Raw genomic sequence first — 27,346 nt, forward strand, 5'->3', positions numbered from 1 at the left:
CCACAGGCAAACAATCTACCTAAAGTAGCATTTGGTGGGAGTATCCCATTCAGGGAATTGAACACCTGAGGGCATACACAGGTGTACATCATTGCGCGCAATTACGCACGCGGCGCAGAATCACCACGGGTCCATGCTGCGTTTATATTCTATGGTGTACAGCTGGTCGCGTCCCAAACAACAATTTTCATTAGGAAAAAAACACAAGCAACTCTTTAACGCAGCTTGTCAAACGGTGACTTTATCAGACAATATCATGCATCGTCATCTTTCAAAGGTGCGCTCATATGTGTCATTGCTTTAATCAACCGCATTAACTTTACCGACCTAATTTAACTTTTTTTTCCATTTTCAGGCAACTGTAGGCCTACATTGCGCGGTGATTTCTTTCTGCCTATTTGCATGTGTTGCTGGTGAGCACTTCAGGATTCTGTGCATTAATATTCCTGGATGTTATGGAGAATGTTGTGTGTTGTTATTCCAATTGACTGACTGGTGTATTGAACTTTTGTAGGAGTATGCAATGTTGCACATTGCAGTAACCCCAGCACCTGTATATTATCTTTTGATGGGCAGAGCTGTAAATGTGCTCCAAGATATTATGGAGATCTTTGTGAAAAAGGTATGTGTTGTAGATGGGCCTTTTCAACTAAACAAACCAAAAGTATCCTATGTTATGTATTCATGATTAAATGTAAGTATTATTGAACATCTATTCATTACATTTTATAGTCTGACTTGGCAGGCTATTAGTATACTGTATGCCTAGGTGTCCTTGTGTAAGGGTGTGGTTCCATGTAAAAAACATGTAGCCTGTTCCAACTGGTCCTGTTGATGTTTTTGTTTCTTTCCTCCATTTAAGTGGCTTCGGTGCAACTCTTGTGCGGCATGGACTACATCACCATCGCAATCAACGAGGATTTCTTCAAGTATTACAACGTCCCAGTGGAATCTCTGCACTTGGCAAACAAGAGCTGCCGAGCACATAAGGAAGACATCTCTGGTGTCCAGTATTACATGGTGCAAACCACCAAAGAAAAGTATGCTGCCTGTGGAGGCAAACCTCTGGAGGTGAGTGAGTGAATGGACCCAGTCCTCCACTTCATGGTCTTATTCATTACAGCTACAGTTTATGGCTCCCACCTGTATTTGATTCGGTCATGCTAGTTTATATTAACTGGTTCCATTTTTCCCTCCTCCTCCTCTTCCTACTCCAACAGAAAAATATCACACACATTGCATATTCCTTGACACTGATGTCAGAGCCAAACGTGCACGAGAATATCATCCGAGATCCCACTGTGAAGATTGATTACACATGTGTGTACCCTTACATGCGAACAATCAGCCTTCCCTTCCCTGTAATACCCTTCGCAAGGTAACATTTTGTGCACAAATGCCTCTCTCCCCCACATTCAAAACGTGGGCCCTAAATACATGAGTGCTGGTGGTGTGTGTTTTTAAAAATTATTATTCCAGTGAGACAATCATGCGGATCGATGATTTGGACGCAAAGGTGGAAATGTCCCTGTTTAAGGACCACACCTACACCGATGCCTTCAGCAGCGCTCCCATGCTTCAGCTCAGGGACAGAGTGTATGTTCAGGTGTCCGTCACGGAGCCCAGAGATTTCTTCCTGTTAAGTGTGCAGGAATGCTGGGCTTCCCAGTCAGCGGAGCACAACGACACCTCAGCCTTGACTTACACGCTGCTTTCGAACGGGTTGGTTCACTCCCTTTGAAAGTCCTCAATGATGCACTAGCTCTGGAAGGCATTTCAAAATGGTGGTTTAGTGACTATAAAGAAGTTTACCACTTCCTTTGAACAGGGACTGATTAAGGAAAAAAAGTGCCCCTGGGCACAGATTTTTCCCCCAACCCTCCCATCCCCATAACATTACCTGGACCTAGGCATCCTTTATGCCTTTTTTTATTTTTTGGGGGGGATTTCCTTTCCTTTATTGGCAGGGCACTATGAGGTAATGACAATAGTGTGATGGGGAAGGATCAGGGAATGGCCTCCCATCAGACTCGAACCTGGGTCCCTGGATTTATGGCATGGGTCACAGCCACAGCACCCACCCTTTTTATGCTTTTTTATTTTTATTTTATTTTTTACCAGACACGCATACACTTTGCTACTTGGTACATTAGGGTCCTGATCCCTTGTAGCCTGTGCCCCCTGGGCCCGGGGCCAGTAGGCCTGGTATGCATTACTGCACCCCTGCCTTAGAATGAACCCTGGTGAGGTCACTAAACCTGCCTCTCTGAAATACCCTCTGGTGTACAGTTACATAAATATATATCTTTGTGGAATCTCAATGGAATGTTTTGAACTAAAATGGACATTAACCTGTTTCTTTTGATTTGAGCAGGTGTGTGAAGGATGACACTGTAGTGTTTGAGGATGATGCGCTGAGTGACAGTACTTTGAACGGCCAGGGCTCCACTGTGCGCTACTCCTTCAGCATGTTCCGCTTCGTAGCCCAGCCCAGTGTCCTCTACCTGCACTGCAGGGTGAACCTGTGCACTAACGAGGATGCTGAGCCATGCAGACCTGTGAGTTATTTGTTTGTTTGCTTTTATTAGATTAAAAAAATAAACTTAAGTAAATTAAAACGGCAATGTTTCGATCATCCTGGATCTTGGAAACATTGCTGTTTCAATTTTATAAAGTTTATTTTTTGGAGCTTCTTTCGCAGTGTGCAGAACTGCCTTCTGAAACTGTCTGACACCTGCATCAAGTGACTTTGGATGTGCGCACCCTACCCAAAACGACAACTGGCAAAGCAGCAGCAATTCTTCCTGGGGTCATTCATATTCATGATTGACAAATACAAATATAAGCCACACAGAATGACAGCGGAGTGCTGTGCTCAACTTAATTCCATCACCGAATTACATTGAACACAATTTATCCAAAGCAACAGTCAAGGTTGATGGCAACATGCAGTATTCAATGGAGGACAATGCAGAGCACACAACATGTATGGACTGCAGAGTACGTAAGAATGTTAGTGCAGATGAGTAGTGTTGGTTGTGTTACTTGCATAAAGTTATCTGTAAAGTCTGGTGTAGATTTCCCTTACATCAGTGGTGTAGTGGTCTATGTAGAACGCAGGTATATGGAGTATACCCACTACCAAATTTTAGGGGCTTTAGTATACCCACTTAAAATTGATTGATCCATTATTTAGAATAGCATAAATATATACAGTATACCCACTTCAAAAAAATGCTTGAATATACAGTATACTCACTTCAGTAGTGAAAAAGTAGACTACACCACTGCCTTACATTACATGGACAAGTTCTGACACTGCTATACATTACCTCTGGCGTCACCCCAGATGACCTCTTGTTAAATGTAAAGGCAACCCACAGTAACAAATTGTCTGGGACAAATTACAGAGGGTGGGCCTACCGGGCAGTGTACACTAAAATTACAGCGACAAACAGGCACTTGTCTTAATGGCCAAAGTGGACCGGGGTAAACACACACAGGCTATTTATACAAACAAAAGCAGGCCAGACCCTCTGATGTAAATGTATAGGATGGCGTTCCCTGATATTGCTTGAAACCTGGATTGAACTGTAGCCACCTACAAACTGGGTGGAGTGAGGTCAGAGGATTTTGTGCTTAGGTGCTCTTGAATCTGTCTGGCCCTTACACTCTGTCTGGTGCTTACATTCTACCTGCCTAACCCAAGCCAGTGGCCCAGTGTGAGTTTATAATGTTGCATAACAGTTTTTACATGGTAATTAAGTAGAGACTGTAAAATAAAGTGTTACCAAATGTCTTGCATAACACCTTTGCAGAATCTGGATAGCTGGTAGGCCTATAGTTCAGACATGGAACGCATATGATGTTTATCTAAAACACTAAATGTTCTGTCTTAGTTAATACTTTTATGATTTTCAGTGACCTCTATTCTCTTGTCTGCTTTTTTCAGACGTGCAAAAGCATTGTCAAGAGAGCCGCTGAAAGAGTGGACTCGGAGGAGGGAAATCAAGGTCTGCTGTCCTATGGCCCAATTAAAGTACACACCGCAGAGGCTCCTACATCCAGTATGTATTGTCAGTCATTTGAAAGATCTCCATCTTCTGTCTGTTTAGTGAAAATGTGCACATAACTGGCCGGTAGTGTTTATAGATGTATTGATGATAAGGATGGCATTTGTTTATTAACCCTTTTCCCCAGAGCTGGTGCTTATGCTGATGCTTCCTGTGGGCGCAGTGTGGCTCCTTGGATTGGTTCTTCTCATCCTCACCACTTATGCCAAGACCAGAGCCAGAGGATCTCCTTCGACTTTATGACAGAAATAAAATGTGTTTTGTAACTTTTTTCTGTGTCATTGTATTTTACCCTTCACATTTTTTTTCTGAAGGAAATTTGCGCAAATAGCCCGCATGCCTAAATGGCCATGGCAGTCACCGACAGTGGCGTCTCCAGCGATTAGTTTTTGACAGTTCCTGCCATTGCGCACAGAATTGACATACACAGTTGTCCTTATCGGGCTAATAATAAAGATAGTATCATCTTGTGCGATGGACAGTGACAGTTAAGGGGGAGTGGTATGTTTGAGTTAGGCCTAGTGTGCAAGGCGGGTGGGGCAGCAGCCTAGCTTGGGAGAGTGGGCTACAAGGGAAGTAATCTCCTTGATCGCTCGGCCGGACGCTACCCATAACATCTCGTGGAAAGTAATGCGGGATTCAACGACAGAAGTGCAGTACCAGTCACTACAGATGTGTTTGCTCGGGCACATGTGTATGATATTTGGAAGTTTCGGTGCATGCTAATGATATTTGCGGTTAGGGTTACGACGTGATTTTGAAGCGTAGCCGACGAACAATTGTCCATATTCAGTTGACAGACGGTCCGAAACTTGATCAAAGTTTCAACTATTGGCCGTTCGTCTCTAAATGAATGACTAATGTTGTGAAGGCAGGATTTGTGGAAGCCTGAAGGGTGTTTCAACTGCGCATTTGCCGGCGAATCATCACGAATGTAAGGGAATCTTTGTTTATTAGTTATTGAGTAGGCTGCGTGCAACCATGATGGTGGTCTAGCGTGTCGGTCCGATCCGCTGCTCAGCTTTGTGTTGTCGGTCCGTCTAGGTTTTTTGACGGTCAACGCTATTCTGCAGACTGGTGAAGAATCGGGGTGCAATGTTAAACCGATGCGGACGCTTCTCTCCTGGATTGATCAAGTGGATTATTTTCCCTTTGTGGTTACCAATTATTAGTAACTTCGAGGCATTTGCTCAAGATGATCCTTTCAACGCCGAGGTAATACTTTTCACATTTTCTGCAAATATTTGTTAGTGTCAGAAAAAAACACACCATGTGTTTCTGTTTTGCTGTCCAGTTTGTGCGTGGGGGGTCTTTAAAATAATAATTATTGAGAAGTGAGGTAATGGTCTATTGTTTCACTGTTGCCCACATGACTCCATTAGGTTGTATTATGTGTTCAGGCCGGGGGCTATGGTAACTTTGACCGAGATAGGACAGCTGTTGTGCAATCAAAACATTCATTCAAGAATAGGATGTGTCAAAATGCATCACAACAGACACACCGGGCTATCTCTCAAGTGTAGTCTTTGATGTCCTCCTGACATATTTACTCCAGGTCTCCTCCCTCAGTTTTACAGTAATGTCTTTCCCTCTTCTCCCAATATCAGTCCTGGTTGCGGAAGTATGGCTACTTGTCCCAGGCTAGCCAGCAGATGTCGACCATGCAGTCCGCACAGATTCTCCTGAACGCCGTCAGTGAGATGCAGCGCTTTTATGGCATTGAGGTTACAGGGAAGATGGACCAAGCTACCATTGAGTATGGATGCTCTTCTCTCCTCCTTTATGCAGTCACCTAATGTATAGCAATGTACAAAAAAAAACTTTGATTATTTTGACGAGTTGATTTGGAATGGTTTTGTTGAAATTAAAATTAAATGCAATTAAATGCAAACCATTTAAACAAAAAAACTAAACAAAAAAAAACATTTAACCAAACATTAAAACATGGTGTATCCTTAGTATCATCATCTGTAGATTGTCTTGGGCCATCTGTTGGTCAATCCATATAGTGTAACCATAGATTTCAGAGTCGTAGATTTTCAAAATCTCCATATGTTTTAAAACAATCAGGTATGAAGTGTGTCACATAAATGGCAGACATGTCTAATGTCAACCCTACTTCTCTAGTGCCATGAAGAGACCACGTTGTGGTGTGCCAGACCGCTTTATACAGTCAGATGAAGGAGCATCGCGAAGAAAAAGATTTGTACTCACTGGCCAAAAATGGGAAAAGTCTAAATTAACATACAGGTAAATCATTTTGCTTTTCATAATATTTAAAACTGACTCTTTAGAATTCGTCTGTGTGAACAGTATTTGTAATGGAGGCAACACGGCCACTGTTGGAAGTCTATTCTTAACAGGATAGCGATGACCAAGTCATAATGTTTTACTAAGGACTGTGTCATGTCATAGTTGGGTAGTTTTATGGTAAACAAATAGGAAAGCTTTCCACTGGTGGAGTGGTGCGTATCATGAAGCCATGCATCAAGAGCTCCAAACAGCGGAAGAGACTTTGAGATTTTGTTCTCCTTTTTTGTGTGCTCTACAGCATTCTAAACCACACGCCTAAGATTGGCCAGGAAAGGTCTTTTGATGCGCTGCGCAAGGCCTTCCAGGTGTGGGAGAAGGTGACCCCGCTTCAGATCAACGAGATCCCCCACCGGGACATCAAGAACGGCAGCCAGGGGGAGCCGGACATCCTGGTGCTGTTTGCCTCTGGGTTCCATGGTGACATGTCCCTGTTTGACGGAGAGGGAGGCTCCCTGGCCCACGCTTTCTTCCCAGGCCCGGGGATGGGAGGAGACACGCACTTCGACCTGGACGAGCCCTGGACACTCGATCGGCATGATGAGCAAGGTGACTTGACTGTGCTTTAACATCGTTTACTGGTTAAACATTTTAAGAAACTCTCTATGTTGTGCACCCTAGGAAGAGGACCTTAGAGGGAGAGGAGATTGTGAATTCCGGAATACTAGAATTGCTATTAATTCTTGTCTAATGATAGTCCACAGCCTTCCATTTTTTTCCCTTTGTTTTGCTCTCTTCACAGCAGGTTTTCTTTTTTCAAAAGATACTTGTAGTGGATATTAATAGTAGAGATGTTGTTTTATTCGTTCCTCTTTGTCTGTTTCCAGGTGTTGATCTTTTCCTTGTGGCCGTCCATGAGTTTGGTCACGCTCTCGGGCTGGAGCACTCCAACAACCCCTCAGCCATCATGGCCCCTTTCTACCAGTGGATGAACACCGACAAATTCACCCTACACCAGGACGACTTGGATGGCATCCATGAGATCTATGGTGAATATCTTTTGAATTATTACAATGCTTATTATTATGAGGTGAATCCTGGTCTCTGGTTGTCCGACCCTCTATCTCTACGGCCGTTGTTTGTTGAATTATTACAATGCTTAGTTTTGAGTACAAGGGAGAAGGTCCTAAGCACTCTGAAGTGGAGCGAATAACTCCAGGCCTTTCTGGACACTGATGGGGACCTGAAGTTGTATGCTGTTACCCATTGAAGCAACAACTGTATTCTCTCTCTCTCTATAATGTTTAGTTTTGGTTCCGTGCTATTAGTATTATTATTACTATGCCTCCGCCTACTGAAGGTGCTGCAGGCATTCTATTTTGTGTCCGTCCCTTCTTGCACGCTTTTTCACTATTGTAGGTCAATCTAAAACAGATGGAATTCATATTGCATAGTGAGAGTTGTGTCTGAATTTATTGTATGCGATGTGTTTTTAAAGGGCATCCAGTGCACGACTCGACCCCGGCCACCCCTACCAGACCAACGTATAGGGAGCCCCACATTACCTCTACTGTGGCCCGACGAGTGACCCCAAGACCAAGGCCGAGACCCACGCAGCCCCATGTCCCGCCTGTGGCTCCCACCAGAAGGACCTATCGCCCTCGACCCACGGAGCGCTCCGACAGTGGACCCCCAGATATCTGTGATGGGGACTTTGACACGGTCGCCATGCTACGAGGAGAGATGTTTGTTTTCAAGGTGAATCAGCCTTACTTACTATAACTTTATCTTTCTTATTTACTCTGAAGTTAGTTCCTTTATTACACACATTTCTATTAGTGAAAGTGAAAGCCCAACTGGGAAACTCCAACTTCCATTTTCATTGTGACACAGCACTCTAAAGCACACAAGTGTTGTTCACTGCACACTGTACACATCGAAATTGCAATTATGCCTCACCCATGCAAGGGGGCAGCCCCCAATGGAGCCTCAAGGGAGCAGTGCGACGAGACGGTACCATGCTCAGGGTACCTCAGTCAGTCAAACCGACAACCTTTGGGCTTCAAGTCTGACGCCCTAACCGCTTACCCATGACTGCCCATATATATTCAACCTTGTGGGAGGTGTAATGGCTGCATTTGGGATTGAGGAGCACTTACTGATCTGCAGAATATAATAATAATCATGACTTAAGTTTTATACAGCGCCTTTCATGGAACCCGAGGTCGCTTTATAAGGGGGGGTGTAGGGGCTGGGGAAAAGGGGTAGGGTGGTTGGAGGCCATATGCCTCTGTGAATAGATGGGATTCAAGGTGCTTCTTGATCTACTCCACTTACTCGTCTATGTGATGACACTGAAGCGTGCTGTGTAGTGACCAGTGCTGCACAGATCTGCCTGATTGTGACTGTATTGTCTATGGATATTGACTTAAAGTCTCCCTCAACAACAGGGTCGTTGGTTCTGGAGAGTGCGAAGGAACCGGGTGTTGGACAATTACCCGATGCCCATTTCAGTGTTTTGGACGGGCCTGCCGGATAACATAGATGCTGCCTACGAACGTCATGATGGCAAATTCGTCTTTTTCAAAGGTCTGAGTGCATTCATTCAAAAGGGTATCAAAAATGCATACAATGTGAATGTGATCCCAGTGATCCCATGCATAGTTGTCTTTCACGTTCTTAAGCTGCAAATTGAAATTACATCTATACTGCTTCAATTTTAGAGCACTCAGTCAGCATGCAAAGCTGCACTATGTCTTTAAGCAGTCTGTTTCTCCCATTGAAATTCTTCTTGCCAAATTATGTCACTAGTAAAACACTCTGAAATGTTAATGTGGAAAAAGAGTCTCTAAGTGTGCAGCACCTGGCACATCTGCGTGGCTGTTGATGGCGTCATCCACTATACCAGATGCTGACTGTTATGCTTTCAGTTTCAAACTCTCTCTTTTGGCCTCAATTCGACTTGAAAACGTTGTAGCGTTTTTCTTTTGCAGTGCACAAAAAAAAATGCATTTGCGATTGATTGCAATTGGTTATGGTGGTGTTTGAATGAAGTCGTGTTGAGTGGTGATTTCTATTGTGTTGGGTTTGTTTTTGCTTTTCCAGGGAGTCAGTATTGGGTTTTCAGAGAGGCTGACGTGGAGCCTGGATATCCCCAGGACCTGTTTCGTTACGGCCAAGGCATCCCCACTGACCGCATCGACACGGCTGTTTGGTGGGAGCCTGCAGGATACACGTACTTCTTCAGGGGAGATAGGTGAGTATGTGACGCTGACGCACACATTCAATTTGGTTGGTGTCTTAGTCTACGCATTGGTCTTGTCATGGTCTTTTTGTGTTGGTGTCTTATGTTGCACACTGATCTTGTCAATGTCTGTTAAGCTGATCTGCATCTTTGAATTTTATTATTTGATGTATCATCGGGGGTTTGTGAGTTTAATGGCTTTGCTTCAAATTTCTGTAATTTCCCCTTTCCGGGACAAATGAATTGGTCTTCACTTGACGTGACGTGATGTGACTTGACTTGGTTTCCTCTCGGACCACTAAGAGGCAGTGCTTCCCCGACTGCTTACTACATTTAAGCTCTTTAACTCGACAGCACTGGCTACTACTCGCCTTAACTAAGTCAGGCCAGTAGAACACTAAGATTAGACTCGGGGTCTTCAAAGCAGAGGAAGAAATTAGAGGATTGTGTGCAACACCACAACAACACTTAATCAGTTGTTTTCCGTTCTCATGCTCTGGAAAGCTTGGGAGCTTCAATGCTTTTGGAGTGATGTGTTTCTCAACCATTACCCTGTGCTTCCCTGGACAACGGCAGCTTTAATAGTACAGTGTCCTGCTGTGTGCCCTGCATGTGAACTGTGCCAACACTGTTTAACAGTTATTTTAGCAATGAATTTAAATACAACAGTATGTGCTTTACACAGACCACATGGATAGGCCTAATACTGTGCCCTAAATGTGCCCGCCTTGAAGTGACAAAAGCCGTTCCACCACATTATTTTCTGTTGGACTGTCCTAACTGATTGCAATGCCGTAAATTGCGTTGCTACGCCAGCTTTTTGTTGCTTTGTCCATTTCTATTTTAGTTGCACTGCGTTGCCATGGCCGCCCTTAGCTTGTCGAATTTATGTGACACTTCCAGTAAACATTACAAAAACTTGAATAAAGGATGAAAGGAAATAGCCAACCTGCTGAAAGTTAAAAGTAATACTTTTGGGATAAAAGGATAACTAAGACATGCTGTTACTGAACATGGCGTAACAAAGGTAGAATATAGATATACAGCGATGGTCACAGTAGCTTTACAGGGCTTGCAGTTAGGCTATGGAGCAACCCTTGTCTTTAACCTGAGCTGTACAGTACAGTGCAAGTAAATGCAATTTGCAACCATTAGTTACAGTACTTCATGATGTATAGATACTATAACAGTTACTGTAATGGGATACTTGTAACTAACTACATAATGGGCCCAATAACTGTCTCCTCAGGTACTGGCGCTTCAGGGAAGAGACCCGTACTGTAGACCAAGGCTACCCCAAAGCAGTGAGCGTATGGAACGGCATCCCTGACTTCATCAAAGGCGCCTTTCTCAGCGACGACGGAGGTGAGTCAGCTAGTATGACGTCCACCCACACACAGCAAGTTGAATAAAAAAAAAAGATGATGAACTTCTATGAAATCATAAAAGGCAGATTTTACTCAGCAAAGTATTCCAGCTCCAAACAGGCACCTCCAATTTGTTTTACCTCCAGTTGTAAAAGCAAAAAACCAGCACATAAAACCGTAACTACATCTGGCACGTAAAACAGACCAGAACTCCACCAATGTAAAAAACAAGAGTCAAAAGAGTAAACTTGTGCTGCACATCCCTGCTCAGTGAGACCAGGTGCGGTCGAAATGGCAATAACCCTCTGATGATGAAGACCCTGGTGGGTTGAAAACATGGCCATTGTGGTTTAATAAAGCTCTCGGGAGTAATCTGTTGTGGGGGCCACTCCTTTTGCCCTTCATTTAGTGCAGGCTCTACTCCCGACATGCTGAGGCACTGGTTATTATGCCTTGGCTTGGGCACTGGGAGCCTGCCTGGGCCTGGCAGGATAAATGTCACAGGCCTGAGGCCAGAGGGTTGCAGCGTTCAGCTTTTGAGTACACACTCCACAAGCTGACTCAAATGTGTGTACAACATATAAATGAGATGTGGTATGTAGTTTAGAGACCAGTACATATTTTTTCATTTTGTGTTTACCTAAAAAGTCAGCAATGTGCAAAGACAGAAAAGTTTAGTGTAGTGAGAATTGTCTGTGGTGCCGTGATGGCTGAAATGCAAAACAGACAGCTTTCCTGGTTGGATATGGCTTGAGCGATGAAGCGATATAGTACCCAACATTACGGTTTTGTTTTTGTTTACCCCGTCTTCATCGTCTATCATAGTGATTTTGCAATTCTCTACAAAACAATTTCAACTATGCCTAACCACCCTCCTCGAGATAGAAAAACAAATAGAAAAATGCACAACAACAAGGAGCACGTTCCTTGGCGAGGAGCCCATTTACCTTCCAGCCCCCCTTTAGATTGAATCTCCTGGCCACCAATTGTAGTCTACCTTATTAGGAGGACAAGGGAGAGAGGGAACAAAGTGGAGCTGGGTAATCCTGACAGGACAGGGTCGTGACATCCCCCAGTCTCCTTAAGACTGCTGCATCCCAAATGGTGCACTTGTGCACTTCAGTGTTCATGTTTCAGTACATAGGGCACTATGTTTCAGTTCGCAACGAACACGCCATAAGTGCACAAGTGCGCCATTTGAGATCCAGCATGAGGCACACCTCCATGGCTCTCCACCACCAACAATGCATCACTCAGGCAAAAGTACAATACCATTTTAATATTGTAACACTCACCCACTTTGGTATCAACCCATTAAGACTGGGGAACGCATCTGTGGCAGAATCTATGCGTATTTACCTTTTATCAGCGTTGACAATCGTGTTCATTTTTTAGACCTCTTAAATCACACTGAGCATGGTACCATCCCCACAGTCTGCCATGGGTGCCTTCAGGCCTGCCCCTTTGTATCATTTAGTGTGTGTGTGTGTGTGTGTGGCCTGTATAATAATAATATTATTATTATTATTATTATTATTATTAACAATAATATTTTTATAGCACACAAATCCTACAAATAATAACAATTTAGAAAACTATTTGTATAGCACAATAAAAAAACATGCAGCTCAATGTGCTTTACAATTTGATAAATGAAAGTTTTAAGGTATACCAGGTTGCTACGTCAAAGGTTCAAAAGATATGACAAAATCACAAAAATCTGAAAATGACAGCCGATCAGAAAAAATTACAATGGGACTTTCCCAATTGGACTCTCTATTTAAAAAAAAAAAAAAACCAAAACTTTCTTCTCTTCAATGCAGCGTACACATACTTCTACAAAGGCACTGAATACTGGAGACTTGACAACACCAAGCTGAAGGTGGACTCCGGATACCCCCGATCCATCATCAAGGACTTCATGGGCTGCCCGGTGGACTGGAACCCCGACGTGGTCACCAGGACGGACGTGGAGGACACCGACCGGACCCCGGACAGAGACCCAGACCGCGATCGAGATGGAGGAGCCGGCGTAGACCCGACGACCAAGAACAAACATCCAAACAAAGATGGCAGAGATGAGGATGATGATGATGATGATGAAGATGAGGGGAAGGAGAGGGATGTGGTGGTGAAGGTGAGCGACAGGGACGACCACGTCATCACGCTGGTGCTGATCACCGTTCCACTAGTGCTCATCCTGTGCATTCTGGGAGTCATTTACGTCATCATCGCCACCCTCAAGAACAAGGAGACGCCAAAACTGCTGGTGCATTGCAAACGCTCGCTGCAGGAGTGGGTCTGATTGATTTTGATTGTCTGACTGTCTGACTGACTGACTGTCTGTCTGTCTTGTAAAGAGCAAGAGTTGGTCGAGTTTGAATCCTCTGTCTCTCATCATCAACAACAACATTGACATCATCATAATCATCAACATTCTGACATGCACATCACTGCACTCATCAACCACATGCCTTATACACTCACAAGACCACTCACTCACCACACTCACTCACCACACTCAGACCATACCAACACGTGCTCAGACGTTTTATCACAGAGGTGGCTGAGTGTCCCCTCTCCTCTCTCTCTCCACCTCTGACCATTGGTGCTTTAACCCTTTCATAGATTCGGTCAAAGAGACTATTTGCACTTTTTTAACGTATGCGAGTGTTGTATGTTTTTTTTTCAGGGGTTGTTCGTTGTTGTGGTCATAAGCTCTCAAAGCAATACCTGTGTGTGTGCCCTGTCTTCCCCTAGTCCACTGGTCCTTAAAAAAAGTGAAGCTATGTGCTTCCTGGCCTTGAAACCTTTACGAATGTCCTTATGATGATGAGCCTTACACACCACTACTATTATTATTGTTGTTTTTATTATGCACCCATTATGTCCTTAAAGAGCTGGTCATCATGAATAATTGTCTTCTGAAGGCCGCAAAAAAAGCAACGCACCGGCAAAGACTGTGTAGTTCTATTCCCCTGCACATATTTAGGAGGGGTTCTCAGTTTCTGTCTGCAGTAACATTGGGCCGGCTTAATGCAACACAGATGTTGCTGATTTAGGGAGTTTTGGGTTGGGTGGGGGGACTGGGGGAGGCGCGGGGGATTTTTTTGGACTCTCAGTATTTCCTTAGTCTGCCTTTTACAGTCACTGCCAAGGAGGACAGGGGAGGGGTTGGGGTGGGGGCTGAGAGGCGGGGTGNTGGGTGGGTTGGGGGAGCGGGTGGGGAGGGGCGGTCTCTACTGGCAACAGGCCATCTGACCTACATAAGAGAGCCCCACCACTATTTACGGGCTCGTTTGTCGTTTTTTTTTAGGTCTTTGCCTGAAAAAGTCTCCTCCTGCGAGGGGATTTTTGGTCCATTTCCCTTTCCCCCTGCCTTGTTTCGCTGTAGGCCTCTTCACACACACACATTGGTGCATGGGGGAGTCATTGTTTATAAATCCGATTCCCCGTTCCTCTCCGTGTGGTGGTTTGTGCCGTCATTTGTGATCTGTGGTGTTTTTTAAGAGTTTTAATGATTGGAAAGTCGACAATTGGTATACCTTTTTCTGTTTTTGTTCTTCAAAAACTCTTGAACAATGAATGCGCCAGGCCTCTCTGCTGTTTCCCATCCAATCTAGCTTTTTTTGTGCTTTTGCACCGCGTGTGGTGACTGCTTAATTATGTTTTTCGGTCTTTGCTTACTTTGGCTTGTTTTGAAATAACAGATTTTTTTTTAAATGTTATACTTTTAACATTGTCTTCTTGTTGCTAAAAGAATCATGCAGGACATGTATGGCTTTTGCACAAATACATGTATCATTTTTTTGTTGCTTTCTAATAAATACAGCTGTAAGAGTATTGACTGTTTTTACACAAATGTTTTGGACACAGTCATTACAGGGTGCACGTACTTGTATGCATGAGCATCTGTCCACATCATTGAGCATCTGTGAACCCAGGCAGACCCATCCAATCGTAGGCCAATTTTGCCTTAAAAATCAATATTTACTTTACCAAAGGTCTTATCATCTGTAAATATTTCTCTTTTACCCTAAGTGGCCCTAGTTTGTTAAATGCCTGTAGAAGGATGAAGACCATGCCATCTCAATCAGCTGAGAGGGGAATAACAGCTGGCGAGGTGCAGGTGCAAGCAATAAAGACAACCTGACACCTGCCCACATAGTGCACCATTTATGTGGGCTCATGGGACTTGCTAGTCTCGCCCCAGGCTGTGTTCTGTGCCTCCAGCTTTTTTTAACTATTGCACAGCTGGGACCTGCCTGTGTGGCGAGACCTGCGGTTAAGTGCCATTGCAGGTTTCAGAGAGTTAAAATCCAGTTTCTGCAGTGCTGCCCTCATGGTTGTCCATCTCACATTGATTTCAAAAGGCAAAGTTTGTTTGTCATCAAAGCTTACATGTCAATAATAACCGCATGTACAAACGAGCTACTCAGGTAAACTCCTTATTTTGTTTCCTTTATTTAAAAATCAGTTATCTTTTCCTCACATATTACATGACATAAAAGCTGCATTTACAATCAAGCTTCTTAGGCAAATCATCCAAGCTTGCTTTTTCTTGTTGCATTTTCATTTGCGTCATTTCTGTACCTCATGGGTTTGACGTTTCAAGACATATCAGTGTGTCTGTGGCATATCAGTGTTTAGGTGTTTGGCCAACATCAAACATGACTACCACGATGGGAAAGACTTATCTTGTGCAATGTAATATATTAAAATACTGATACATTCACATTATATTCACAATATAAATCTTCTCAGCGAACTTAGTTGAGGTGCGAGGTGTTTGTCGAGGTAACTGCCTTAATTGTGAAGTGTTGGGGGAAACCTTGCATATAAGCCATCTCAAGCAGATAAGGGGCAAATCTGTAGGTGTCCAGAGGCCCACGGAGCTATCTTTAGCTCCCATTGTCAGACATTCAGCCGAAGAGGTCAACGTCGAAGCCCGTTGTCAGTCATTGTTCAAGGAACAGTCAAGTCAAGTCAAAGCCAATGTCATTGTCAAGAGTCAGCTTTATTCCCAAAAGCCTACGGGCTATATTATACACCACAAATTTTGAAATTGTGACACTCCCTATGCCCACAGTGCACAATAAACACCTTGTAAAGATGACGATATGTAACAGTCGAATGATATCACAACAATGTAACATAGCAACATAATATTATTTACATAGCCAGAAGAAGGCTTAAGAAAAGACTGAAACTAATCCAGATATTTTTTTATTTGTCACAGAAATTAAATACAAGTGTAGATATCTCAAAACAATACAGTGTAGACATCTCAAAACTCCCAGATGGTCTGCAGTCATGATGCCCACTAAAGTAGAAAAAGTTCACTGATGTTTCATGGTACTTGATGTTTTAACGCTCATTGCAGTCATAGTCATTAATGGTCATTAGGTTTGACATTTAGAGTAAGTGCTGACTCTTCTCTTTCCCCTACTCCCCTGGCCTCCAACTACAGAATAGAGCTGGAGTGAACATGACAACAGCATAAGCCCACATGAAGTCCTAGTTTATTATCACAACAGTTTGTCAGGGATGGGAAATACACTTCGAAACATAAAGTGAACGCACGATCAGGGAAGCCGACAGGGGGGGGCGGTAAAGGGGGTCATTTGTCACGGGCCCAGGGAGTGGCGGTGGGGCCCAGATTTGGGTCCTCATTACATTGCATGTATTGAGTGAGGGGACCCTTCACATGACTTTTTTCCAGGGCCGGGCCAAACCTGCCAGCGTCCCTGCACACAACACAAGCCCTACCTGCACGCCCGGAGCTAATTACCGGACTAATGAACTCAGCGGGGGAAAGAGGGTTCATGTGATCAAAACCAGACCAGCAGGGACGCAAGGAGAGTTGTTTAGTGGGGAAAGTGGGATAGAGAGAGAGGGGGAGAGAGAGAGGGAGGAAGGAATGAGGAAGAGGCTAACTGGTTTTAATTATGTGAGTGGGGTTTCCACACCCCCACACCCACTATGACGTGCTTAAGCCATCATGAATCAAACATATAACGTGGTGGCGTGGTGCTGCTTAGTGACAGTACGGAGCCGCCCAGCCAGCCACCCAACACACCAGTCAAACCAGCAAATGACAAACCACACTTGTGAATGCTTGCAATCAGACCTCGTCGACATTTTTTAAGAGCAGATGAAACATCTCTCAAACAGTAAACATTGAAAATTCCTATTTCAAATAGGTTCCACTGTCTTTTGTATAAGTTGTTTGTTTCCACCTTTCTCAGTCGGATGCGTTCGTTGTGTTACTAATCATCATTTACACATCGTTGTTTTTTTCTTTCCTCCTCCACCCGCATCATTCATCGTGGCTCGCTTCCGGCGGCACGGGACGACCAATCACACGTGAGGACATTTTGCTAAGCCGAGTTTCAGCAGTGACCTGGCTCAGTGGCATTGCGCAATGGCGGTATCGGCCCAGCTTATCCCCCCCGTTATCTCCTAATGGGATCTGCTGCCTTCTTAGCCCTCACAATCCACCTGCCCAGAGGGGCCCTCTTGACTCCTGACTCCTGCCTCGAGCCTCCTCCGCCTCCTCTGTCTGGTGCTGCTCTTACGGGAAGTCACTCGCTTATGATGATGATGATGATGGGGATGGTGGTGATGATCAGTGATGGGCAAAATCAATTCATTAGTTACAATCCAGTGCCACATATTCCAGTTGACTTGTCTTTGCCTGTCCAATTCAGCCAGGTGATTGGCTGGTTGAAGGATCACCTAGTTGAACTGGACCGGTAAAACAAATTAATTTGGAATGTGTGGCACTAGATTGTAACTAATGAATCAATTTTGCCCATCACTGGTGGTGATGATGATGATGCCTTCAGACAATGGTGTAGGTTTGGTTTGAAAAGTGTTGGGGCGACCTAAATATGGCAAAATTGGTCCAGGTATCCTGTTCTGCTTCATGTTTGTGGAAAAAGTGATGGGGGAATGTTTAGATTCATCCCGAGAGTGGATGAACCTAGTGAAAGTGGACAATGCACACGTCATTCACTGTCTACACCAAAAGCTACGTCCATGCATTCAGCTGTTGATTTCACACAAATGTAGCTAAACCTCAACCACTTATTGCCTTCCTCAAAATCATTCTGCAAGAAAACAGAATCCATGACTGTCCATTCATATTTTTACTCATGCACCGACCCCAAGTCTACGGGTTGTACGTATTGAGGCCAAAAACATACAGATTCTTCAAGGACTCTACAGATTCTTCAAGGACATTGCTTTCATGTAAAAAAAAATATATATATATATTACTCATGTAAATGTCTGTGAATGAGCTTGTGTGTGTGAGTGCAAAGTTGAGAAAACATTTGAGGTGTGACTGAACCCCCTCGCTGTGACGGGGATCACGTGCAGATCTGTCCTGCCAACTAGGAACTGGCCTCGAAATCTGCCAGCCACCTGCTGCCGATGCTTCTGGGAATGCACAGTAGTGCTACTCATAAACAAACAGGTGCTTGCAGAGGCATCCATCACTAAGAATGCAAATCATTGATGAGTAGTAAACACAGATGTATGTATAGATATATACAGATATGTGTTATATAAGAGTCAGAATGAGATACTGTAATGCAAGGCAAGTTTGTTTGTATGACGCATTTCATACACTGAGCATTCTACCTGTATATACAGCCTGGAAATAGTGGGAGTGTGCATCTATGATGATTGTTACTAATTACAATTGAACAATGCAAATTTTACTTCATTTGTTTTTATTAATGCAATAGAATCTACATTCACAGGAAATGTGACATGCAGTACCTCTTTATATTGCACTACTAATACAAGGGAACGGATATGACAACGTGCAGTAAGATATGGCCCACTGACTTTGTCAGCGTTTGTTGTGGTGCCGTGCGGTCTGTCGGTGCAGTACAGCTCTGGCTTGCTCTGCTGTCACAAGTCCTTCTGTGTTACTCGGCTGATGTCAAATAAATAATCGTGTTTCACACCTTAATCCTGTTAGAGGCCTCTTTGCTCACCTTAATCCACACAGTCCATCACAGCTCCTCCAAGCCTGCGTTAGTCCGACCAGCATGCTACAACTCTGCTGATGCAAGGTAAATACTCCTCCCTTCAAACCTACTCTAGCTCTGTTTATCAGCTCTGTTTTGCATTTAGAATTGTACTTGGAATGGTTTTAAAATAATAACACTAGAGTGTGATGGGTTAATATGAATGGATAGCATTCATTGCATTGCTCTTCCCTTCCCTTCCCTCCCATTCCCTTTCCTTCCCTGCTTTCCCCCTTGCTCTTGTTTCAATCCCCTTTTGATCAGGTTGGATTCAAGCAGAATTTATTGTGAAGTTTCTGGGTAAGGATTTTGGGACAGAGCCGCAGGAACAAAAACAGGTCTTATGTGCTGTCTTGTTTTGGCCCGTCACACAGAAGCTGAGAGTAAAAAGGGCTTCGGGGCCTCAAGTGGCGGCCTGTTGTTGTTCTCTGGACATATGGGCTGCAGCACTCCACACGATCATATGAAACAGATAGAGAGAGATAGAAGAAGAGATGGAGGCAAGCGAAGCAAGGGACAGAGGGGCTGAGATTGAAAATATCAGTGAAATCAGGTGTGAATCGCAGGCCTACCCATAATTAATTTCTTTTTTTTCTCATTATTATTTATTTTGTTATACGTATATGTCTCCTGTGTCTGTCGTAGGTGTGTGTCCAGTAGGCTAAATGCTCATTTGGAGCTGACGTAGATTGCCTATACTGTGGCGACTTGCATTATTGTACATTATTATTCTACAGTGTATCGTTGTGCATTAGTGTACAGGGATTGAAAAAAAACATTGCCATCATGTACTTGATGTGCTTTACTGTGTAGAATGTGATTTTTGTGTTAGGATAGTGTGATGGCCAGTCCTCTTCATCATCTCACCTCTACGGTAGCTTACTGTATTGCACTGCACTGTGCGGTAGGGTACTGTAGTCTGCTGCAGCTAAAGAGGTCTCCATGCTCAGCTTTTGACTCACGATTCCAGTGTACTCACTCTGTCGTATGTGGTTATCTCAGATGCATGTGAACAAGTTTTCATTGTTGTGTAGAAACTCACAATTACTTGTACCAGTTCTTATTGTGCTTCTGAGATATATGCTGTATTTGTAGAATGCTATTGCATCTGACGTATCAGTGAGATAAGAGCATATCAAATATATGTTTTCTTCTGTAGTGTTTGCATAGTCTGCTGCTGATGTTAGAGGGTGGTAACCATGGTAACCTTGTCTTTTAGGATGTTTAACTGGGTGGTGAGAGTGGTTCCACAGCCTCCTGAGGAGGTAAACCTTCAGTCCACACACACACACACACACACACACACACACACACACACACACACACACACACACACACACACACACACACACACACACACACACACACACACACACACACACACACACACACACAGACACACAGACACACACGCTGACTTGACAGATGCACGCACGCAACACCAGCAGGTTAACTTATTTACCTGGGTGAAGCCAGGCCTTCAATTAGTTTTTTTTAATTCCTCTTGTACAACAAAGGCATGGGCACGTTTCTATCCTGCTTTGTTTATATGCCATGTTGACTAAGATCTGCCAGTAAATGATGTACTTGAATATCCTTTAGCTTTCCACATGACCAATACTGTATATCATTTATAGTTTAAGATTGATTTGTATCATGCCATCATGAATCATACTGTGTTTCTTTTCTTTTCTCCCACCTAGGGAAAGGAAATCATAACTGACAATGGGAATGGTAATCAATTTTCAATTGATCAATTACTGTAACTTTATTTTGCCATGCATTACAACCAAGTTCAATGTCTTATACGACCAACACATATTAATTGCAGTACTTAAGAGGAAACTGTCAATACTTATGATCATTACAATTTGTTGACAGACAAGAATAACTCCCTGAAAAACCACAATGGTCCAATCAATGGTCCAATCAAGGACCACCCCCTGAAAAACCACAATGATCCAGAATTGAATTCCATTACCAGGTGAGTCCAAAGTGGCAAAACATTATATCTGCCTTTTGCGTTGTCAATGTTATTATAGATAGACACAAGGCCACTATTGAACTCATGGCTTTTGTTGTGCTCTGTGTCTATGGTCTCTCTCCTCAGTATCACCTCCAATGGGGTCCTGACCTGGCTGTCCAATGGCTTTGTCAGTGCACTCCCTCAGCCTCCCAACTCTGAGACCAAGGTACAGTACTCAGCAAGCTTTCTTTTTTTTAAATGTTTCTGGTCTTTTTGACTATTGATGATAGGACGAGTAGGAGAGGTTGACAGGAAGCGAATGGGGATAGAGATATGGGGAGGGGTTGGGAAATAACCTGGGCCGGAATAGAACTGGGGTTGCCGGCGTGGCAGCCCAGTGCCCTACTGTAAGAGCCATGGTAAGGTCAGCAGGCTTTTCTTTTGATAAAGAAATTAGAAAATAGCAGAACTAGTTTAAAAAGTAGACACCATAGATCTTTTAATGTTGTTTGTTGGTTTTAACTTCAGCTTTAAGAAAGCCACATACATTATAAGAATTAAGCATAACATTTGTTCAGGTAAATATTGTAAAATGTATGCAGCCACTTCAAATACTGGTTTCAGCACTTCTTATAGTGTAAATGCACTAAATGATGATGTTAAGATGAAAATGGTATGAAATTCTGTTTCCTTTTCAGATAATTATTGCTGAGGATGAGTCGAGGTAATGTTGACTAAAGCTAATGTTTACAGATACATAGTCATGAGATAAACCATTTAGTCATGGTGGATCAATCAATCAATCAATCAGTCAATCAAAGTCCTTATATAGCACATTATCATTCTCAGACATCATTCATGCAATGTGTTTGGCTGAAGCTATGCCAATGTCTTTCCCACATTCAGGGGTATGATCGGATGGATCTCCCAAGGACTGGGAAAAGTTGTACCACAGCCAGACGACAAGTACAAGGAGGAGTTGAAGGAACTTGAAGTTGAGGAGGAGGACTTAAAGGAAACTGTAACTGAGGTGAGCTGCTGCTGCTGTTATCTTCTTAGCGGTGGTGGGCAACATGGCCTCACATGTTCAGATCAAATTCAGATCCCTGGCCTCAGATGTGCAGATCTAGTCAGTCTACCTGGCCTCATCCACCTGGTGGGCAAGCTGCCCTCACAGCTTCAGATGCCCTCTAGATCCCTGAGGACATCAGATGTTCACATCCAGTCAATCTGGGCTCACAAGTTACAGGCGCCTCACAGGCGATTAAAAAATAAAATAAAAATCTGATGAGTGCTTCTTTATTCATATATTTTTCAAGTTTGGGTTTATTCATCAACAAAGTTAAGCACCCTGTGTAGTGTATTGGAAGGAATTGAGCGTGCTTCCTGATCTTTCTCACAAGTTAGGATTCAGTTCAGACCCTGGCTTCAGGTGTTCAGATTCAGTCAACCTGGCCTTACAAGTCTAGCGTGGCGACGCCATCCATGTACTCCACCCAAAGATTTTGGCTCCGCACATTGTCTGGCAAAAGCCTCGAGATCGGTTCTCTCAGTGTTTAGCCAATCAGCAAACAGTTGAGAGTGGTGACGTAGAACTCACCCGCGAGCTCCGTTACTGATTGGTTAAGGTAACTATATTCACACTTTCGTTTTGTTATTTGTATGCTTTTGCGAAGCTATAACGTAACAGGCATGCTAATAAAGCACAATATGGGTTTTAATTTGAGTTTGGAACTTCAATTAATTTAAATGATAGAGTAAGATCAGACCATCTCCCACCGTCCACGGAGACGGATTCCTCATGGCTTTTGCCAGACTGATTGACAGAGTCAACAGTCAGCTTTTCGCCCAGGCTATCACAAGTCCAGATCCAGTTCAGATTATGGCCCCACCAAGTTCGGATCCAGTTCAGATTCCCTGGCATCCGATGCTCAGACCAGACATCAGATTCAGTTCATATCTTGGTTTCACAAGTTCAGATCCAGTTCAGACCCAGTCAGCCTGGCCTCACAAGCAGAGGCGCAACTTGTCACCAGGAAAGGCAGGCAGCCGCTTGGGGCCCCCGAGCCCCTAGATAGTGAATAACAGCCCATACTGTACTACAATAGTGGTGATTTTGGTTCAAATATTCACTCTCTTGTATTTTTGCTTGGGGCCCCACCTGACCCTAGAATCGCCTCTGCTCACAAGTTCAGGTCATCCTCAGTATTTCACATGATTGATAAAGTTACTCTACTCTACTGATTGTGTTGGAAGTGATCGTCCTGGTATATGACTCCACATAATGGTTTTGTGTTCACAATACTGGCCTACTAGTTCAGTAACCATATTGATTTTTCTATGTGAATTTATGTATATATAAGTGCAGGTAGGTTTGATTTGAATATATAGACTCAAAAGTTGTAGGGGGTAGAAGTAGGCTTGCATGTTTCAGAAAGGTCACTTTATATACTGAATTACTGTATGTATCGTATGACCTACTGCTCCCAGAAATGACCAATAATTAACAATAGCACCACCTGGTGTTGGAGTTTATGAATGTATATCATTTAGTTCATTCAATTCATGCACACTGCCACTTTTTGTTTTGATTATTTTGACCAGTGCCACTTTGTATGTATTTCTTTCATATTTATAACATAATAATCGTTTTTGTACATGTCCATACTTAGACACATACTAACCTGTAGATGATATTGACTAGCCCTGCTTGTCAGAAACATACCTTCTCCACAAAATGTTTCTTACCGAAAAATGTTTCTTTTTAGGTCTATGAAGAGAAAGACCTTCCAGGTATGCACACACACACACACCCCATTGTAATTTAATGAACATATCCAAATTGATGTTTGAAATGGGAATTGTTGTTTGAAGTTAGAATAACACAACTGCCCCATATCCTGTATTCTTCAAACTGCCATGATTACTCTACTCTACTCTACTCTACTCTACTCTACTCTACTCTACTCTACTCTACTCTACTCTACTCTACTCTGTATTCTTGAAGCTGCCATGCTTCACTGTAGTGATACCAGACATGCCTTGTCTTGCCTTTGTTGTAGATGCTGAGCCACTGCCACACATTCCCGTGGTGGAGCTGTTCTCAGACGATGAGTCTGAGATTGACAATCTGCAGCCTCAGTTTCCTCCCAAGTAAGTAGGCGTATGTAGTAGAATAAACGGGTTCATACCTGTGGCTCATACCTGCCTGAAGTCCAAGCGTTGGTTTGTAATCCCTAATTATCAAGAATGATTGAGCCAAACAGTGTCAACGTGGTTGTTCCAGTCAATGTGGTTGTTCAATCCCTGCTAAATTGTGTTATGACAGTGATACAGTAAAACAGTGAATGATTTATGACAGTACCCTTCCTCTTTGAGTAAATTTGTCTCATTTGTCACTTAATGCTGTTACTATTAGACTGAGACAGGATTTTATTGAAGCATAGCCTTCTTATAATATACCTATACTATTGGATAATAGATTAGAATAAATTAGATTAGACTTTGTCATTACACGTATGGTATATAAATACAGAGTGACGAAATGCAGAAAAAATATTTATTATTTGTAAATGTCTGTGGCAAAATATAAATATATGTGGCAAAAATGTCATCTCTCTCTCTCTCTCCCTCTCTTTCCTCTCTCTCTCTCTCTCTCTTTTTTTGTGTGTGTGTGTGTCTGTGTGTGTGTGTGTGTGCGTGTGTGTGTGTGTGTGTGTGTGTGTGTGTGTGTGTGTGTGTGTGTGTGTGTGTGCCTGCGTGTGTGCCTGCGTGTGTGTGTGTGTGTGTGTTTGTGTGTGTGTGCGTGTGTGCGTGCGTGTGTGTGTGTGTGTGTGTGTGTCTGCCTGCGTGTGTGTGTGTGTGTGTGTGTGTGTGTGTGTGTGTGTGTGTGTGTGTGTGTGTGTGTGTGTGTGTGTGTGTGTGTGCGTGCGTGTGTGTGTTTGGCTGATTAGAGTGATTGACTGGTTAAAGAACAGTGTTGAGAATGCCATCCCTCAGCACCGTCCCGGCATCACTTCGGGTTCGGAACCTACCTCCCGAAGGGCGACTCCGTGCTCTGAAAAAGGTATAGCGGCAGGCTCTAAACTGCTGGCTTACAGACTATTCCCCACGCCGCATGGCCTCGGCTTAATATGGGGAGGTAAAGGAGGTGTTTTTAATTGCGACTAGTAGGGCTGTAACGATATTGTATCGAACCGAGAAATCGTGATACAAAGACTCACGATACTGTATCGTGATACAAGGAGGCAGTATCGTGATACACCCTTTCAAAGTTTTGACACCCATCAGTCCAGAAAACTACCACATGATATGAAGTGATGGTGCTTCGAATCATCATCATTATTATATTTAAACTTTTTAAAATTGTGCGCAACCTGTGTAACCTATTCTACCTACAACATAGTTTTATTCATAATATTATTTTATAACATTGGCAAATGTGAAATCGTGGGGTGTATCGTGGGGTGTATCGTGATACGAACCGAATCGTGAGTTGAGTGTATCGTTACAGCCCTAGCGACTAGATCTACTTGTACAGAGATGTTTAAGCTAGAGGCAGAAGTAAACTCATGATGTTAAGTACGACACTGTTACATGATATTACATAGTTATTACAGCAGTTATTCCACTGTACCTAATGAGGGCTTTTACTCCTCTTTTACTTCTTCTTCTACCTGAAACGTCTCTGTACTTGTGCTAGCTGTTCTGTTCATTTATTTCTATTGGTAACACTTCCAAATAAGGGGCCATGATTAACAGTAAAGTAGCTATAACCTAATACTTAAGTAAGGGTTAATACTCATTACTTAACGCCATATTAGACACATATTAATTGTTATTAATGCATATGTTGAGCATTAGTAAGCAGTTACTTAACTATTAGATAACAATAGCATATCATTATTTAACTAATAGATAATTAAGGGCACAGTTAATAGTTAAGTAGCTATCAGGTCATACTTAACTAAGGACCAAAATTAATACTTACTTAATACAAAAATATGGCATAACTAATGGATAAATAATACATAAATATTGGGAGTTGGGACCCTTATAATAGAGTTGGCTGAGGATAACTAATGGTTAATTAATGGATAGATATTGGTGTTTGGGACCCTTATATTAGAGTTGGCTGCGGATAACTAATGGTTAATTAATCCATAGGTATTGGTGTTTGGGACCCTTATAATAGAGTTGGCTGCGCATACCTAATAGTTAAGTATTTATCTACTGTGACGTCTAGCTTTCACTCGTTCAAATCACTGTAATAATGGCCACAGGAGCCATTATATAGCAAGGATTGGACATACACTTCTCAATGATGGTGGGGTGATGAGATGTAATTTGTTCATATACCACTTATTAGTTTTAATGGTAAAAACCCTACAATAAATGTAGAACATTATGAAGAGTAATAGTTTTGAAGCAAAGCTAAACCATTCCTTTGTGATAATTAAGTTAATGTCTGAGAATATTAGCTCCAAGAAGTGCAGTGCATGATGGGTACTCAATTTACAGACAATATTTTGGTATTATTTATTCATTAGTTATGCCTTACTTTTGTATTCAGTAAGTGTTAATTTTGGTCCTTAGATAAGTATGACCTAATAGCTACTTAACTATTACTGTACCCTTACTTATCTATTAGTTAAATATTTGTTATGCTATGAACTTGTAACACAAGGTAATAGTTATCTAATAGTTAAGTAACTACTGCTTGCTAATGTTTGACATATGCATTAATAGCAATTAATATGTGTCTAATGTGGCGTTAAGTAATGATTATTAACCCTTACTAAAGTATTAGGTTATAGCTACTTTGCTGTTAATTATGGCCCCTTATTTGGAAGTGTTACCTTTCTATTAATTAATTTACAATACATACATTAATTTAGCACACAGTAAAAATGCAGTATTAATTCAGCACTTAAAGAGTACTCTGAGACTAAATTCACTCTAGAGGATGATACATTGACTAAGTGTTGAATTAACACTGCATTTTTACACTGTAGAAATGTAGTTGAACACTAAACATGCAGTGTTAATAAAGCGCTTAGGGAGTACTCTGGGACGAAACACACCCTAGATGTCAAGTTGACTCTTAAGTGTTATATATAAATACTGCATTTTTTTACGGTGTATATATTTATGTAGCCTATTTGTTTATGTGTGCCATGTGTGATGAACTCTCTGTGTCATGGTGAGCTGTATCCATTCATTCTTTCTGTCCTTTTCTAATAGTTTATTCTCCACCTCCTGAGTCCATCACCAGTGTCAATGAGGACGACGCAAAGAACTTAAAGTGAGTGTGTTTTCCTCTGGTAAAGGCCTATTTGTGTATGTGTCTTTATGACTACCACATGCTGCATTTTTAATCTTTTATTGAAGGCTTTACTACTACT

The 27,346-nt window shown here is 42.7% G+C and overlaps 3 protein-coding genes across 4 annotated transcripts in view; all 3 read left to right on the forward strand.

Moving 5' to 3' along the window:
• The first annotated feature begins 51 nt into the window (after positions 1-51).
• On the forward strand, positions 52-4,343 carry zpd (zona pellucida glycoprotein d). Its single transcript, XM_063197178.1, has 9 exons — positions 52-277; positions 356-413; positions 515-622; positions 863-1,071; positions 1,221-1,378; positions 1,480-1,722; positions 2,375-2,558; positions 3,953-4,067; positions 4,201-4,343. Exons 1-9 carry the CDS (start codon positions 134-136, stop codon positions 4,314-4,316), a joined length of 1,335 nt encoding a protein of 444 aa, XP_063053248.1. The 5' UTR covers positions 52-133; the 3' UTR covers positions 4,317-4,343.
• Positions 4,344-4,621: 278 nt separating this feature from the next.
• Positions 4,622-13,994, forward strand: mmp15a (matrix metallopeptidase 15a). 2 transcript variants are annotated; one of them, XM_063197173.1, is made up of 11 exons: positions 4,622-5,007; positions 5,118-5,288; positions 5,681-5,829; positions 6,201-6,323; positions 6,625-6,932; positions 7,211-7,372; positions 7,822-8,081; positions 8,774-8,912; positions 9,429-9,579; positions 10,817-10,932; positions 12,758-13,994. In XM_063197173.1, exons 2-11 carry the CDS (start codon positions 5,169-5,171, stop codon positions 13,237-13,239), a joined length of 2,010 nt encoding a protein of 669 aa, XP_063053243.1. In that variant the 5' UTR covers positions 4,622-5,007; positions 5,118-5,168; the 3' UTR covers positions 13,240-13,994. The 2 variants fall into 2 exon arrangements, with proteins under 2 accessions (XP_063053243.1, XP_063053242.1); XM_063197172.1 differs by having other exon boundaries at positions 4,622-5,288.
• A 3,725-nt stretch (positions 13,995-17,719) lies between these two features.
• Positions 17,720-27,346, forward strand: part of LOC134448057 (PHD finger protein rhinoceros-like) — a 40,607-nt gene continuing 30,980 nt past the window's right edge. The window contains exons 1-11 of the mRNA XM_063197818.1: positions 17,720-19,529; positions 20,196-20,241; positions 20,680-20,710; positions 20,858-20,960; positions 21,087-21,168; positions 21,641-21,666; positions 21,849-21,972; positions 23,711-23,735; positions 24,005-24,095; positions 24,896-25,008; positions 27,186-27,246. Coding sequence (XP_063053888.1) covers positions 19,471-19,529; positions 20,196-20,241; positions 20,680-20,710; positions 20,858-20,960; positions 21,087-21,168; positions 21,641-21,666; positions 21,849-21,972; positions 23,711-23,735; positions 24,005-24,095; positions 24,896-25,008; positions 27,186-27,246 — 761 coding nt within the window. The 5' untranslated portion in view covers positions 17,720-19,470. The remainder of the gene's footprint in view (positions 19,530-20,195; positions 20,242-20,679; positions 20,711-20,857; positions 20,961-21,086; positions 21,169-21,640; positions 21,667-21,848; positions 21,973-23,710; positions 23,736-24,004; positions 24,096-24,895; positions 25,009-27,185; positions 27,247-27,346) is intronic.

The sequence above is a fragment of the Engraulis encrasicolus genome, chromosome 4 (assembly GCF_034702125.1).
Source record: "Engraulis encrasicolus isolate BLACKSEA-1 chromosome 4, IST_EnEncr_1.0, whole genome shotgun sequence".
Classification (NCBI taxonomy): Eukaryota; Metazoa; Chordata; class Actinopteri; order Clupeiformes; family Engraulidae; genus Engraulis; species Engraulis encrasicolus.

Excerpts from the sequence above, each read along its gene's own strand:
- mmp15a (XM_063197172.1), top strand. The coding sequence starts at position 5,169 with ATGTTAAACCGATGCGGACGCTTCTCTCCTGGATTGATCAAGTGGATT. Across the intron at positions 7,373-7,821 it reads TGGCATCCATGAGATCTATG|GGCATCCAGTGCACGACTCG; the intron begins GTGAATATCTTT and ends GTGTTTTTAAAG. Across the intron at positions 9,580-10,816 it reads TACTTCTTCAGGGGAGATAG|GTACTGGCGCTTCAGGGAAG; the intron begins GTGAGTATGTGA and ends CTGTCTCCTCAG.
- zpd (XM_063197178.1), top strand. The coding sequence starts at position 134 with ATGCTGCGTTTATATTCTATGGTGTACAGCTGGTCGCGTCCCAAACAA. Across the intron at positions 623-862 it reads TGGAGATCTTTGTGAAAAAG|TGGCTTCGGTGCAACTCTTG; the intron begins GTATGTGTTGTA and ends CCTCCATTTAAG. Across the intron at positions 1,072-1,220 it reads GTGGAGGCAAACCTCTGGAG|AAAAATATCACACACATTGC; the intron begins GTGAGTGAGTGA and ends CTACTCCAACAG.